We start from the raw sequence: 17,566 nt of genomic DNA, 5'->3' as shown, positions 1-17,566 counted from the left end.
TTGGTAAGAAAAATAACCCCAAGCACGTAATACAGAAATTAATTTGAAAGTAATCCGTATATTCTTACGAAGGTACAAAGCAGGGCTGGAAAATTAATTCGAAAAAAATAAGCGATAAAGTTATATTACGATAACATATCTTAAGTAACGACCCACTTACGTAAAGTTTTGTAAATTTCGCTTTGGTATAGACTAATTAGTTGATTTATCAAATGTGTATATAAAAATTAATGTTTCTTCGTTTGTTCCCTATAGACTTCAAAACTACTGGATCTATTTTGCTGAAAAATTCAACGTTTGTTCTTACTAGTTTCAGTAGCGTTTATAAAGTAGTATGGATGGTAAAAAAAGTCGGGGACACTCAAAGAAGACTAAACGAATTATCTCTGCACTGGAATGAGAACAGGAGTCGAATATAAATCGATAAAATATATATTTTTTTTTATATTAACAATTTGGTATACAGGTATGAATTGTGGAATTCGGGGACGCCTGAGGAACACAAGAAACAAAAAATTATAAAAAGTAAACTTTTTCATTTATTTAGAATAATATTATTTCCACCAGTGAACCCAGTGTTCTGGTATACTAGAATTCACAACATTAAAACTTTACTCCAAACCATTCATAACCCTGAGCAACGCCGGGTACAGTCGGCTAGTAATTGATAAAAAGGGATTCAATATTCCATGAAATTTTTATAGCAATTGGTTAAACAATCATTACTAGAGCAGTTCTGCAAAAAAATAAAATTTAATTAAATTGAACGTCAATTTTGTAGTGCTAACATCACAAAATATTCAGTATCAAAAATTTTATATTCCTACTAGCGTTAGTTATTAGGTACGTTTGATTTGACGTTTTACGCATTTTAATTGTTTGCAATTATTAATTAATTAAATTGATTTCAGTCGAATGAGCGCCCATAATGTTGTGACTTTGTTGTCATCTCCTTTCATGAAAACATAGATCATATTTGTGTTTATCGGTTGGAAATCAATTGGCAATCAATTATCGCCTTTACAAGCTCCCTTAAATACCAAAAGTAATAAAGAGCCGTGACATACACACATTCCCTTAATCATATATGTAAAAATGTACCTATACTTCATCAGCTTTTGCGACAAAAGAAGAGTTTCTTTTTTTTTTATAGTGAATACCTCACAAGAGTCCCAACTGCTCCCGTCTGGAGCCAGTGAGACAATGGCATCCCCAATTGGGGGATGTTGTGAGGCTGAAGGTAAGTGGGGAAGGGAAAGAGGAAGGTGGGGAAGTACCTGGCTATTCAGATCTAGTCACTAACACGGCTAAAGACATTTGGAGCAACGTTTCAATTCTGAATGGTGGTCTTACACCAGGGCGATACTGGTAGTATCTTCCACTCTGGAACGTGCCGCAAATATACTATATATTATTTTAATTAATTAATTGTGAAATAACACAAATTAATCAAAAAAAAATTTTTTTGCGCACGCCGAGTTTGAACCCGCGACCTTCGGAATGGCAGTCCAATGCGTTACCACTGGACTTTGCCGGCCGTCAACTTCAACGCTTTGTTCACCAATTGCAGTAGCGTTGCTTTTGTCATTGGCAGTCAAAAGGATATTTGTAACAAATAATTCACCACCTCGAGCAACGACTTCTAGTATAATTAAAAAATGTTTTTCCTTTCTTTTTTATTACAGAGACGCAATATCCCGCGCCAACTGGAAGGCGGACGAATCCCTCAGACTTCCGCTGCTCCGGAACTTGACGGACCTGCTGAGCAGAACCTTCAGCTCTCAGTTCGTGTTTCCGGTGCTTGGACACGAGGAGCCAGACACGTTCATGGACCTTAAGGAAATGTGGCAGCATTGGCTTCCCACAGAGGCTCTGCAGACCTTCGAAGTTGGTATGTAATAGAAAAATAATCTAGAGGCCCCTTAAACTTACTAAGATATTAACCCTCGGCATACCAAGATGCAAATCGAAACTCTGGTTCCGTGAAGGGTAACCCCGCATCCCAATGAATTTTATCATTTCAGAGCATGTTTTCACATTTATTCGCAAAATTAAATTCCGAATTATTCTTATGGCTTACACATTTAATGTGTTTCACGAAATAATTTTTATAATATAGTTAATTTCATTTAAAATAAATCTTCATCAACGGCCCCTAAACCTTAAAGTCATTTACCTTCTGCATGCCAAGATGCAAAACAAAACTTTGGGTGCCATGGGGGATGATTCCGCAACCCCATCAATTTTATCATCTTAATGCAATTTTCCCCATTTACTCATAAGCTTATGTGCAAATCATTCTTACGGTTTACACATTACCATCTTACTAATTAGATTCTTATACGTCCGTTCAAACGTTGGTGTGGTAAAATCGGTCTCGAGCCATGATTTAAGATCGTAGCAAATTTCATGGTTATAAGTCAAGTTTTTCACTGTTGACTTCACGCGCCGTGTAACATTTACACATTTTTTAGTAAGGCTGTATAAAAATGAGTTTTAAGTTGTTCACTTGGTTCCATGTGTACTTCACGTTTAAATGTCGTTTTTTTTAGAAAGTATACATCGTTAGTTAATTTCACAAAAAACCATTCATTCATCAATGAAAGCGGCTTCCAGCCCAACGGCTTTTGTTATACTGACTTGCTTGCTTTTTCAAGTGGTGGTAGAAATCTAACTTTTTAGTTTTATTTTTGTCAAAACCGTCCGTAGTTAGATTATGTAATGTTTTTAAAGTCCCGCCTTGGTTTTTTTATATCGAAATTGCATTAATATAATTTCTTCCGTCTGATTTGCAACTTCTCGCGGTTCATCAACCCTTCAATCTTAACGAATTAATATGTCACGTTGTGTCAATTTTTTGTTTCGACAGTGATTAATTCATTGAAGGATCCTTTTAATTGGTTGTGGTAACTTTGGTTCTTTTTAGATGAGGCGTGTTACATTCTGTATGGTTTGAAAATAAGACAATGACCGACTACCCTGATTTTAACTACCTTTTCCTACCTTGTTTGCTCGCCCAAACGTTTCAGGTTGCTGCAGTCGATAATGTGCTAATATAATGAGACAATTAATTACAAGTACATGAAATTCTCTATAGACAATTCAATTCAATATGCACAAGATTCTAGGTTAATGATTTGACTATGGGTTGTTAGTTTTGTGAGTTATTTCTATGAGTAGGTATTTTTGGGAAAAGCTAGAGACAAAACATGTGTTGCTTTCGATTGGTCTCCGTCCAAATCCCACCCATCAACGTGACTAGCTTGAGAGCAGCCAAATTGATGGTCCAATCCCAACACCTCCAGAAATTAATTGAATATCGCTCAGCGACAGATGAAATAATGACATTTTTTGCCTCCTGCCGGAGGGTGATGAAGGTGGGATGTGGGTCCTTGGTGGTAAATGATGATGTTGATGATGATGATGAATGATAAAGATTCATCTTATACCGTTAGGTACAAGGAGCTGCTCCGGTCCGGTGGCATGACAGCCTGATGTCAGGAACCATTTGGGTCACGTGGGTAGCGCGAGGTTTAGGTCGCGTCAACCTCCCCCAAATCGATGATGAGTCAAGCTTCGCCAGTATGCCGAAAGTTAGGAGTCCACTCTACTAACCTCAAACATAAACATATACTGAAGTGGTTTGCATCAGCAACGTCAGGAGTTCGGGAGTCCCGTGAACACCCCTCTGGTTTACGCTCGTAAGAATAATGATGAATTCAGCTTCAGTTTGTTCGCCTTCGCCTCTGCAGTCACGTTACTCCAAATAGCTCCTGGCTCCAGTCTATACAGCTTCTCGTTCCAGTAGAGGTAATGACACATGTTTACCATATGTGCAATACAGAACATACTTCAAGTCTTTCGTCTACACTCAAAATAGTCATGTCAACATTTAATTTGAATGAGGGCGTCCATCCGACATAACGAATGTTTCCGGGACGGGACATTTTACCCCACTTTAAAGTCATGGTCATTCGCTCTATCCTTTGTTACCCTCCGTTCGCTTCAAATATCAAATAATGGTAGAAAACGATATCCTCGACTTCCGGCGCTAAGGATCAGGGATACTGAAATTATCAGGTCGTGAATCTGAAATCATCCGATCTCCGTCAGCTCAAACGGTTTCAGTCAGAGTAAATTCCCAACCTAATTCTGGATGACTTCTCCTACTATAGTGGGGTAAGTATTTATTGAATTTGACAGGAAGGACGTCAGAAATCGCCAAAACAACTTCATATTCGTCACGATCCCTTCGTTCTGTCAGCGAGAAAATCCTCCCCATACGTCAGAAAAGAATAGCATAGCCATTACCCGCTTTGTTCCTTCGTCTACCAAGCTAACTCAAGTAGGAAAGCCCATTAGCAATCTTCGTTCCCTTCGATTGGAACTCCATGAAAGCGTCCTCTCACCAGCTGAAAATACTCGAAACAGGAGTCTATCCAGGGTAACTATCTTAAGCTGGTCCTCCAACACCTTCGACAGAAACCGATGCTTTTACGAGAATAACTCAACCACACCAAGAGCACGGGAAAAGGCCGGCGCTGCTCTACTGAAATAGACACTATCTCGGTACCCAGGGTTATCGACTTTGCTAACACAAAAGTCCCTATTAGGCAAGCCAATTACCAATTTCGATTCCTCCGCTTTTGTCGCTTTGATAAGATAGGACAGCCTACGGAAAATTCGTGCACTTCGTACCAGCCAAACTTATGTGAATGAAGATCTCACTTGACAGAATAGGGATGCCAGACAGATGCATTCTCTCGGCGGCTAGCTTAAATCCGATGTGTTAAGTCCTCGAATATGAATGAAAATTATATGCTGACAGAGAACCCCCTGTAATAAATACAATACACCGTAGCCTTCACAAGGTTCGTAAAACGAAGTCGGAAGTAGGGATTAGGAGTACGTAGATATACGCACGTAGCTCTAATAGTTGAAATAATGGTGCACTCGCTGTACATGGCTAAGTCAGAGTGATGGTCGAATAAGTTATATTTAATTAAATATATTTTATGAATTCCGTATAACCTAATCGTTAAATATTATTACTGGAGAATTATTAAATCATTTTAAATTGAAAAAAATAGTCTAACTCATAACCCAAATAATGCGCATTGTTCGATAATCTAAAGTGTTAAAACTAACCAAGTGCCCAGGCGGCTTTTAACTCTTAAACCCTACCACTCTGGGAATGTAATTATTCCTACCACGGGGTACTGAAGTACCCCGCGCAAAAAAAATGAATAAAATAAAAGTCTTTGATATTTTTTTGAAAATTAATTTTATTATGGCAAAGTAATAAGAAAAGACAATAATTTTTTTTAATAAAAACTAATAAACATTTTTGTCGTCACATGAAGGACAGATTTTGTATTGATGGTCAACACAAATATGGCGGCGACAAGTGTTACAGACAGATCGAGATTTTCTGTCCTTTGTGCGCGGACAAAAGCAGCAGCGACCAGGTTTGGGATTATCAGGGACCAGCCTACGATCTCCAATATGAATATTCAAGACTGCACGTATAGTTTCTCTGGTATCCCGGGGTAAACTTGGCTATTGTAATTTTGCTCTGATATGAGGCTTTATGAGTGCCATTGACAAACTCACGCCGCTTGGTTAATTTCTATTTATCAATGTTAGTTGACAGCTTGAATAAGACCCAAAAGTTGACACCAACGGCATTTAGCAACCCGTAGAAGAGACACACGGGCCACCTTTTGATCTTCCTGGATGTCGAGTACTTCTTACAAAGTTGGTCGAACACATCCTCCCCGCATTTGGTTTTATTATAGAAATGTATTATTTCTGGAAGATACACTTCACTATCCTTGTCAGGACTGTCATGCATGGTGGACAACATGATTACAACTTTCTTCTTAGCTGACTTCAGAGGACAATACGACAAAAGTGTGAGAGGTCAATCGTAGGCAAACATTGATGTGCATCTCTCTCGATTTTTCGTGTCCAAGAAAACCTGAGGAATTTCTCGTTTATTCTTCTTTACAGTTCCAACTAATGCTTTACCTTTTTCCAGTAACTTCTTGGCTGTGGGTATAGACGTGAACCAATTGTCATATGTTGTCATTGTCAGGTTTTTGTTAAGACGATACCAGGTGGGTGCAACAAAATATTGCGGCGAGGCATTCTTGAGCGAGAAGGCTTAACACTAGTCCACTTATGTCGATTATTATGACCTTTTCCGTACAGAACTAATGGAGAATCTAGCACACCAGCCCCGTCATTGTCAGGCATTAAATACTCTTCATCTCCTTCCACACTATCTTTATCACCGTCTTTGTGAGATGCGACTTCAAAATGGTCCCAGAAATCCTCGATAACACCGTCGGGCTCATCTTCTGAATCTTCTCCTAGGATTAGCTCTTTGTCGTCAGAAACCAACAAAGCAGCTGCAATTTCACCCCCCCCCCCCCAAGACTTCGAGTCTGGGATGCCATATCTGAAAACAATACAACGCCTTATTACACTGCAAACACTCTCATTACATTCATAACACATTATTAGTCCATGAATGTCTCGTTATTGGGCGCAGGCCCTGCCTATCAACACTGTACTCTAACCATTATCACAGAGTAAAGTAAATCATAAATAATGTGTAAACTTACCAGAGAGATGTCGATAAACAACTTCAGTTATTCAAGTATAACTGGAAGGAAGAACTAACACTATTCCTACCACGGGGTACTGGGGTACCCCGGAACACCTGTGGACGCGAATGCACTTGCCGGGCGGTCACGGCTTACCGACGTACCTACGCGCCAATTATCGAGAGTAGATTAGCTAGAGCGATTTTTGCGACAGTGCAATATTGTTAAAATTGTTGATATTTTAAACACCAGTGGGGTACTCCAGTACCCCAGGTAGGGTTTAAGAGTTAACACAATGCGTGATTTATGGCCCCTTTTGCTAAAAGGGTCCGGACTCAATTCTTCTGTTGAAGATTTTAACATAATTACCTATAGTATTCAAGTTAAATACTCTTACTTCAAAATACAATTGAATTATTTGGTTTACATAAAAGAAATAAGGGTTAATAATTAGATTATAATAGACTTACCAAATTATCTTAGTGTCAACAATCCAAATAATTATAAGAAACAACCACACTCACATACAGTAAAATACCCATGCTGTTAGAAAAACCACTCCTTCTACACTAAATGATTTTAGCCGTGTTCGGTAACATATGGTAATTCTTGTTGACGCGCTTCCTAGTTTTTACTGACTCGACTATCTTAAAACGCTGACCGATCCTGATTATCCTTGACCGTCTCCCAAACCTTGAATCTCTGACCCCCTTGACTCTATTTGACCGTCTCCCAACGCTTTCAAAACTTGACTTATCGAACCGCTTTTTACCCTCGACCGTCTCTTAGCTCTCCCCAATCTAGACTATCTTGATCGTCTCCTTGCGCTCCTCAAGCTAGACTATCTTCCCCACCCCCTTGTCTCCTGCCCCAACCCCCAAATCAACTCCGCCTTCTCCATATGGTGACACTTAATTTATGGTCTTTGAATTCTGAAAAACTTTGTGTATTCAAAGACAGAAACGCACTAAACGACCACATCAATTATGAGCTCTAGAACCCGTCACATTAATTTAAATCGTTTCAAAACCAACAAATTGTTACTTCTCAAGTAAGCTGTCAAATTCTTTGTTCAAAAAAATGAAACAAGACCCTTCCAGTCCAGTGGCGTGTCAGCCTACCAGTTTGTTCGGCTCCCAAATTATCAACACGGTCTAGGATGAATTAAATATCTTTTATTTATAAGTTTTATTTTTAAATCTTCTTGCAGGATTTTAATTTATTTAGGCAACTTCCAACCTCGTCCTGATAAAATGTGATTTACCTCGCTAGTCACAATTATAATTCGTCTAAATCCTTAGAAAATTACGTAACTATATTTAACGGCGTATTTCATACTTAGAAAGTCACTTAGTAGCATTGCTCAACCTAGTTGAATTGTTTCTTATTTATCTTGTTAGGGTTTTTTTTCTATCCGCCCCCTACTCTGGCAAATCTGCTTATACTGCACTGAACTAAATCTGAGAATTTTGAAGTACCATCACGGAGGTCTTCTGCTGAACGCACGGCATGTTCCAAGTTTTTTTTCCCTACCATAATAAATCAATAATAAAAAAAAAATTATCCCAGGGCAAGTTCATCACAATTATGGAATCTTCAAATTGGGGTAGTATGTGAGACTGAAGGAGCTTGAGACTTGGGTACCAGGAGATTCAGATTTGGTCGCTAAAGACGGTCAATACCATTTCAAGTCATGTTTCGACACTGAACAGTGTTAATTCTCCAGAGAGATACTAAGAATACCACTCTGGAACATGATGCAAATATGTTAAATAATATTGATTTCATAGCAATAATCTTATAGAGTCCATACCTGCCGCGATGATGGACACTATAACGTTATACGAAATGTTGCCTAAAGTAGAAGGAAGCTCAACACTGCAAAATATCCCAAAAACTAATCACGATAATAGTGTGTTTTATTCCGCCCTCTTCGCTTTTTAATGGCCAACATTAGTCCAATGATTGCCTTATCGTAGTCAGTGGACGTCACAGATAAAATTGACGGCTCCAGAGAGCACAACGAAATTCTTTACTAGCCAAATCTGATACCGCCAAAATATACTTGAAGGTGTGTGGTCTGGCCGATCAAGTATACTTGTGCAAGTCTTCAGCTCAAGTATACTTGGAGATGTATGGCTGGCTTACTATCATTTTAAAAATTACTTTTACGATAGAAGTTTGAGCATAGTTTTTACACTTATTTATGTTAAACCACTAAAAATAAATTTCCATTTATAAATACTTCTGAAAGGATTTACTTTAGAGAGGTGTAATTTTAATTTAACAAAGTTCAGTGTTTTTTTAGCATTAACTTACATTGTAGAAAATTCGGTATCGTTAATTTAATTCAAACACCTCTACGAGTAAGCTTGAGGCCGAACCGGCATTATTGAAATATTACCATGCTTAACACTTATCAAAGGGGAACGCAGATAATATAACACTCAAGTTAATAAGTTGAGAAATGCCGACTTCATAGGGTTAATGACCCTCGACCTGGGCAATAACTGCAATGGCAGTTTAATCACATTTTGCCCACTTTTGGGTACACTGCATTAGTAGTAGGTACCTACCTATGTAAAGCACTAAGAGAACTTACCGATATAAAACATTTCTAATTTTATAAAAGTCTGTTCAAATCATTCGGATTTCTGTTTAAAACAGTGCTGATAGGTTTCTTGTTAAATTTTAAGTAATAATGTATAACCCGACGTCGCAACACTGACAAAAATCTGTATATTTTTGCATTTCGTCATTACTAGACATCGGATTATATGCATTTGCATATTTGCATATGCAAATGCATATAACTCTCTAATTACGACGTTAATGCATATTTCCTTTTTTCCCAAATCGTGCATATTTCGTTTAATAGCGGGAGGTATCATCTACGCATAGGGAGCGATATATAGTGAATTTGATAGTTGGAAAACTAACAAAGGAGCCCTCTATTCCCCACTTGGTTCCCTGTAAAATGTTAGAAAAAACAAATCATTCAACTGTTGCTCGTTTCATAAATGATTCCATAAGATCTTTGTTTCCCGATTGTTCTGTGGATGAAAAAATCTGCATGTTTGTTTCTGATGCTGCGCCATACATGGTGAAAGCTGGCCAAGCCTTTTTATCCAAATTTACTACACATTACCTGCTTAGCTCACGGGTTTCATCGCCTTGCAGAAGAGATACGGCAAGAGTATGGGAATGTTAATAAATTGATCTATATTAATCTCCGTCGCGTGTGCAGTCTTATAAAGAGCAATTGCCAAATCTAGCATTGCCACCAGAACCCATAATTACTCGATGGGGTACTTGGCTAAAGGCAGTATTATTCTATGCTGAAAATTTTGAGGTTGTAAAACAAGTAGTTGGGCAATTTGACAGTTCTGAGGCCATTGCAATTCATTTAAGCAAGCTAGCATTTGAAGACGCATCCATTAAACAGAATATCGCCCTCATCTCAACACATTTTCACAAGTTACCAGATACCATAAAAAAATTGGAAACAAAAAACCTTCCTCTACTTAAAGCAATAGAAATACTGGAAACAATGATCGAACTCGCCAACGCCCTTCCTAATTCAATATCAGAAAAGATTCGTAAAAAGAGACTCTCTTTTGCTTAAAAATCCGAGTCTTGAAGATATGAAGAACATTCTTTAATTAAGAACGGTCTTTAATTAAAATATATAAAAATATAAATGGTTTTTTGATTTTGCATTGTGCATATTTTGGGCAAATCAAGAGTTTTTAGTGCATATTTCGGCCTTTTTTAGTGCATATTTTGGCACTTTGTTAGTGCATATAATCCGATGTCTAGTCATTACATATTAAAAGAGCGAACGCAGGTGCATGAGCAAGTAATCCGATATACACGGAAAGTGCAAAAATATTATTAGGAAACGGCCTGTCGTTCCGTTTTAGGAGTTGAATAAATCAGCAATACTTATTTTTTTATGTGTGCTAGGATTAATAATTTTTTTTTTAATCAATTTGAAAAATTTACATGAAATGAAACTTAGCTTTTTTTGTATTTTAAAATTCACTACAATATGTGACTTTGAGATGTTGTCAAAATATAACAATTTTACTCTGATGAGTAAACATAGTTACTTTTGCGTAAAGCAGAGTGGAATATTTCCGCAGCCGCCTTAGTAAATATAGATAAATTGTCAAAATTTTTAAGTTCAAAATTCAAGATATTAAATTTCACGAATGTGGTACCTACAGCTTGATATAATTTAATATAACTTTGCAGTTAGTGGCGTTCCCAGTGCGTATTGTGGATACTAGTGCAAAATGTATCTCGGAAGGTGTGTTACGTGGAAAAAATAACTTTCACACCATTATTGGTTTACCTATTTGAGTCGCTTTATCGTCATCAAAAATACTAATTTAGTTTATCTGTAAGCCCTGCGTAACTCTGGTTCAATGAACTAAAATTTGCTTTGAATTATAATGTCATTATTAAAATGGCAACTGATTTTTTTAGCAATTCAGATAAACAATTGAAGTACCTACCTATAATATAATATTTATAACCGAATTTTTTTTGCTGTTTTCAAAATAGGAACTGATTTGTCAAGAATTCAAACTATCTCATGATTTTATAATATTGACTTTTTTTTATATTTGTTTAAACGGTGTAAACGCTAATACTATCTTATGTCTTTTTATTCCTTAATTTTTATATTCTTATATTCTATAATCCTATATATATTTAACTCTTTTAGATTGCATTACTATGAATCTAGTATTCTAACGTAATCAGCGATTACTCGAGAGCTCTCTACCATATTTTAAATCTCTTTATTCTTATAGTTAATTTTTTTTTGTTTTTTATAAAGTGGCATTTTTGAAGTGGCATGGCGCGATTGTCTAATGAAAAAATATAAAAAGTGTATTCATTTTAAATGTACCAGAATAACTGCGGAAATCGGAAACAATACTAACATACGTATACAAAGTAATTATTTGTTTTTGTAATTTAGCTTCTTGACACTCTCTGAAGAAATATCTGAGATGACCGCGTGTCTCCAGTCCAGTCTTCAGCGACAAAATGTTTTAAATTTTAAATGTTTTAAGTTTTAAATAAATTAAAAAATTATATAAAAAACATATTGATTCGGTTGGTAACTTTTGATAACCCTGCATTTATTTCATTTAGTAAACCCTACAAGATTGCATATTCACTAACTGAAATTCTTGCTGAGAGATTGCATTTCAGACATTTCCATGCAAATATTTGAAATCAAAGAGCACAGGAACGCATTAAGATGCGATTCCGTTTACACTCTGAAAATATGCAGCGACCGTAAATAATATGCAGTTTACATAATGCATGAAATTCTAAAGATTTTAATTCGTGTGAAGAATATTGATACTGTAGATTTTCCATTATCTTTTAGCATTTTTCAATATATACATGAAGACTACCAGATTCAAATATTCATGTATTTTTTATAGAATTATAATCATATTACAATCCATATTTCACAAAATAATATTAGCAAAAAATTATAAAAATTATTTTGAAAATTTTAGTTTGAGCCCATGAAAACGACACTACACATCATTAAAAAATTTAAATGTTATTATGAACTTTTTCAAATGTAATAATTTACGCGTATAATTTTATAATCGCGTACTTATTTGAAGTAAGTGAAGCTTTTGGTTAGTTTCTCATAATTTTTATTCATTCTTAAAATAAAAATAATTTAAAAGTTGAGATGGTTTCAATTTAATTGCATAACTAATTTTGTTCTTATTAATCCAAAAACTTGTATCTCTGTTATTTCTAATTTATGTAAATTATGGTTGGCATTGTGTTTATTAACGGAACATTCTCAGAAAACTACTTTTAAAAATAAATCTAAATAATAAGTGATAAGCTAAATTAAAAAGAAAACTAAATAAATGTGCAAAACAAAAAACAAAATGCATTGTGACAAGAGTCATGTTAGAGATTGAATAAAGAACGTTGAGTAATGGGAACTTGGACAGTTATATTCAATTTATGAAAGAGTCAAACTATCCCACTCACAAAGAAAACACGAATTTCCACTTATCCTAATAACTATCTCACGTTTCCAGCCCACATAAATATTTCTTCCTCGTATTTACCTATCCACAACCAACAATAATACATTTTTAATCCCAGTGACATCAGGTGTGAATTTTATGGAAACACAACAAAATGTAGAAATTGTTTTGCAATTAGTAACGCTTTGGCAGGTAAAACTATTAAGTTATTTTAAAATGATCGAAAAAAAAATTAATATTTATAACCTGAACATCCACAAAATAAAATAAAAGACACTTTTTGGCCATTTTTATTGTTTGTTTTTGGGGTGTTATGCCGTGTTGCGCTAACTCCTTCTTTAGCCGACGTTTCGGACAGCGTTGCAGTGTCCATCATCAGGGCAGATCCGGTAGATCCAAAGATGTGAACTTTTTGGCCATGTTTTTTTCTTGCATAGATAAATCAAAACAGGCGGATGGTGTTAAGCGGGAATTTAAACCTTATCGACATCTACATAAGGGTTGTTATTGATAGCGGCTCAATTTAAAATATCGCCTTAAAAATAACACCTTTTTTTGGAGATGTTTTGTCTTCACCCTTCGAGGAATCAACAAAATACAATAAAAATATATTTTTTTTAAAGAAGACAAACATTCCTGGGTTTTGAATAAAATTACAATATTTGAAAATCTCCTATTACAACCAAAGTAATCAGAAAATGTTGCTTTTGTTGTGGTGGAGGACTTAGCCAGCCGATGAATTAAACACACTACGCCTGGGTGGGACCCAAACGCGATGTCAACTCAGCCACCGACCGGTTAAAAAAACGTTTATTCGTTATTTATGTCTTTATTGTGATTTAAAATATACAAATAAAATACGTATATTTTAGATTACAATAAAGTCATAAAACATGAAAAAATTATTTTTTTAACGAAGAGAACCACCCAATGAAACTGATGAAATAAGAATAATAATGTTAAGTTTCTGTATTGAAACGGTGGGTACATAAGTGATCAGAATGTAGTACGGAGAAATAGTGTTCGATAATTTAAAATAACATCCACCCTAATTTTACAAAAACACCCGCATAGGAAGATAATACTCGTAGCTTAGAAGGCCAGTAAAAACAAGCGAATCGGAGAAAAACAATGTTGAACTGGGAAAGATTTTGTGAACACGGAAACCAAGAAAAATATTTTTTCCTACTTCGTGTGAGACGATATTATAAATAATATCAAATATGATTTTTTTAGTACGCTTAATCCATAATATATATTTTGGTAGAATTACACAGACATTATTTTATATATATATAGTCAATACCTCAACTAGTACCTAATCTTTATGTTCAGTAAGTTACATATTATATGATATAAATATATGTTTTAAATAATAGTATTGAGTACAGGATCTCAATAAGTTCATGTTATTCACGCTCATAAGGTTTGTTTATTATTAACACAATTCTCACTAAGAATTTTCAACTTGAAATGTACTATTATACACCTACCTATAACCATTTACTGTGTACCTCATCTATTTTAAGTCAGTCACTAAATGGATAAGGTAATATTTGTTTTATATAAGGTAATATTAGTTGCTGAAGTGTTTTGTATTTTTTTGTGTTGTGACCGTTGTTTCGGAATTAAATGCCATTATCAAACACATTTCATTGATGATCATGGATCATGGTGATGGTGATTTGCTGTCTTAACACATTTTATTAATGACTGAATAAGTAATTTTGACATCTTGTCAGCGATGATTTGTTGCGTTCCGCCTTTGTTGATCATCTATAAAGTCTGAGATAATATTTCAACACAATTCAGGGATGAAGATAACAATAATTTGTGCTTCCCCACCATGATTAACATATTTCGAGATAAATAATGGAAGCTCTTATAATTTTAAGATTTCACGTTGAGCTTTACCGTAAGCTCGTCTTCTAATATCTCGCTGAGAACACTGTTGAGCCTTTCTGTGTAATGCATTTTGTGAAGTTTGCTTTTGAAAATGTCATAAATCATTCAGGAACTTAGCGAGAAGAAGATTTGATGTTAAAGCTAAAGATAAAGCTCAAGTTGAAGCTTACAAAATAAGCGCAACGCCATTGCTTAACTTTTTGCACACCATTTAATAGCGTCAACGTCAGTAAAGTTGATCGTCGTATCTCTGAGATTACGATTTACTGGCTAAAGCAAATATTTTAGCCTGGTTTGCTCATTTAAAAGTTTACATAAAATAGTTAAATACTTTCTCTCTTGGAATAACCAACCTACATGGTTTTTTTTGCAGCAAAATGGGATTTCAACAAGTAGGGTAGACCGAGGCTATTCGGATCATTTTTTATGTTTTCTTGAAAAAAATTAAAACTAATGCATTTTCGAAATTTTTATTTATTTAATATTAAACATTTGACATTTTTATATGTTTTAATTTTAATGATCATAACATAAAGTAACTTTAAAAAAACATATGACTATTACTGTAGACCTCTCCACCGATCCGAATCACCACATATATATGTGATGATTCGGATCAGTAGTGGGGCTACAACAAACCCAAAAAAATAGTTAAGTATGAAAGAAAAACAAAAAACAAAAATAGGTTTTAGAACCCATAACTTATATGAAAGAATCATGACACTTATTACACTCTTATTGGCTTACACACCGCACAAATAAAAACTTACTCAAACACTTTCTTGTCGTAACATTTTTTGTGGCACCATTCTTCGCAAGAAGAACATTGAATCCAATCTTCCTTTGGAGGATGTTTGTACATCCTCTTCATTGCAATAAATGCAAAACCACTTTCTTAAAGCCCCAGCCGATGAAGAAGCTGTTATGGAAGATTTTTTAACTTTAAGTCCCGGTGTACCTTTTACTTTGAACTGTAATTTTGGGCGATTTTTGGTGGCATTTCAATCATTAATTCATCCTTCTTACGTTTACTCTTATACAGGACAAATGGAGGTATTAATGATCCAACTGCATTCATATAAGCCAAAATAGTTATATTTTGACATCGCTCGACAATTGTCATTGATTTACGACTTCTCTTTTCAGCAATAATATGCGGTGGACAATTATTTAGGGGAATGCCGGTTTCGTCCATATTATAAATGCATTCTGGCCTTCCTTGTAATTGACAGTCTCTTATTACCTTTTCCAGTGCGTCATAAAAAATTGAAAATTTGTCTGGATCCATTCCGCTAATGCTTGCTTGAGATAGTCCTTCTGGTTTTCTTATGGAGAGGTATGGATGACGCGTAAGAAAATGATGAAACCAATCTTGACCTGCCATTCCAACTTCTGAATCAAATCTTCGTTGAGCTTGATTACCAAGACGATTACAATAATCAAAAGCGTATTTCCTGACCATTTTTGGAGTAATGCCGAATCCACGTTTAGATAAATAAACCAACCTTTCCCCAAACTGTTTTTCAGATTCAATATCTATTGCAGGTCTTGCTCCTGGATTAGAGATGATCCCGGTGATTGAAGTCGTATGTCTTGTAATGTCGTGTATGGGATTCCGTAGCTCACAGCAGCACTGCGTAATCCCATTTCATCGGATTTTACTTTCCTAACGGCTTCACCCATTGCAATTTTCGACCATAATTGATTAGTTGTCTTTTTCACATAATTGCACACCATCTGTTTCAAATAAAAATATAAAAAAATTAACGCATCGAATTTTGAAAGCACTAAAATATGATCCAAATAGCCCCCCAACCGTCGGTCCGTTTAACCTCACATTTATCAATATGATATTTACTCAAAATAAAGTACAAAAACATACAAAATGCAATTTATTGCGCTTTAATTCTGTTTACTGTGCATTTGATTGATAAATATATAACATATGAACATGACTAAATAGCTTACCTTTTCAGAAAAAACACTAAGAACGCAGAGAACAATATTACATCAGGCATTTATTTGAGACGTAACTTGTACGATCTTCACACGTATCGATTTTTAGCAGTCAACCCACGCAATCTGTAATATCGGTAATTTTACTATTATGGCATCCGGTAGATGGGGAAGCTATGTCTTAATTCTTTCATTGTCATTTGGTTACAATAGCCGAGATATATCCATATTGCTTAGCTTGATCCGAATAACTCACCTGATCCGAATAGCCTCGGTCTACCCTAAAGCGTTTTTTCAAATTAAAGCCAGAATAAAATTTATCCGGTTTTATAAACATTTATTACACCGTGTTCTAAAACAACACTTCTTCTGTGGCTTTCCATAATAGTAATGAAAATGATGTAAACACATTAATATTTTTTTTTGCGGGGAGATTTTTGCCATGAGGAAAAAATTATATTTACAATAATTGTAAGACCGTACTTTATTTCGTTTTTAAGGTTTATTTTTAAAGCCTCGAAAAAATAATCGAAAGAATTCACAAAATGATTAGATAATAAAAAAAAAACTAAATTTTGTTTCATTTTGAAATAAAAAAAAACTTGTGAATATTTTAGAACACATTCATTGACAACTCTGGTCCACATTCACATTTGAACCGATGAAAATATTTAATGCCAGTTTTTGTACACCGGTAAATTGTTGATCAGGTGCGGTCATGGTTGCATTTTTGCACTTTGATTCAATACGATAACATTAGTGACGAGATGTTTACATTATACCTAGTGTTCTTTGATTTAAAAGGTATTCTTAAGAATAAAAATCGTCTCGACTACTATACAAAATACAGCGCTGTAGGTTTTTTGAGACTGGTTACATCGCGGGCATTTCTGAAACATTGAATATAATTCTTACCATTACAACTAACTATAATAATAAAAAATATAAAAGCATTTTAGCTAAAATGACTTACTGATAAAAAATGGACTGCAGTTCCTCATTATAATCATTTGTGTTCTTGGTTCATTGTAAGTAAAATTGAAAGATAAATAT

General features: G+C 35.1%; 1 protein-coding gene across 1 annotated transcript in view; it reads left to right on the top strand.

Moving 5' to 3' along the window:
• The window catches only part of LOC149422962 (acid sphingomyelinase-like phosphodiesterase 3b), a 375,129-nt gene that overhangs the window by 200,718 nt on the left and 156,845 nt on the right, over positions 1 to 17,566 (top strand). The window contains exon 5 of the mRNA XM_089632399.1: positions 1,686 to 1,891. Within this exon, the coding sequence (XP_089488525.1) occupies positions 1,686 to 1,891 (206 nt within the window). The remainder of the gene's footprint in view (positions 1 to 1,685; positions 1,892 to 17,566) is intronic.

This window comes from Hesperophylax consimilis, chromosome 6 (assembly GCF_061612785.1).
Source record: "Hesperophylax consimilis isolate HC1 chromosome 6, BYU_Hcon_1.0, whole genome shotgun sequence".
In the NCBI taxonomy this organism is placed as follows: Eukaryota; Metazoa; Arthropoda; class Insecta; order Trichoptera; family Limnephilidae; genus Hesperophylax; species Hesperophylax consimilis.
Note: the sequence above shows the minus strand (reverse complement) of the source record. Positions and strands in the feature narration are given on the sequence as shown.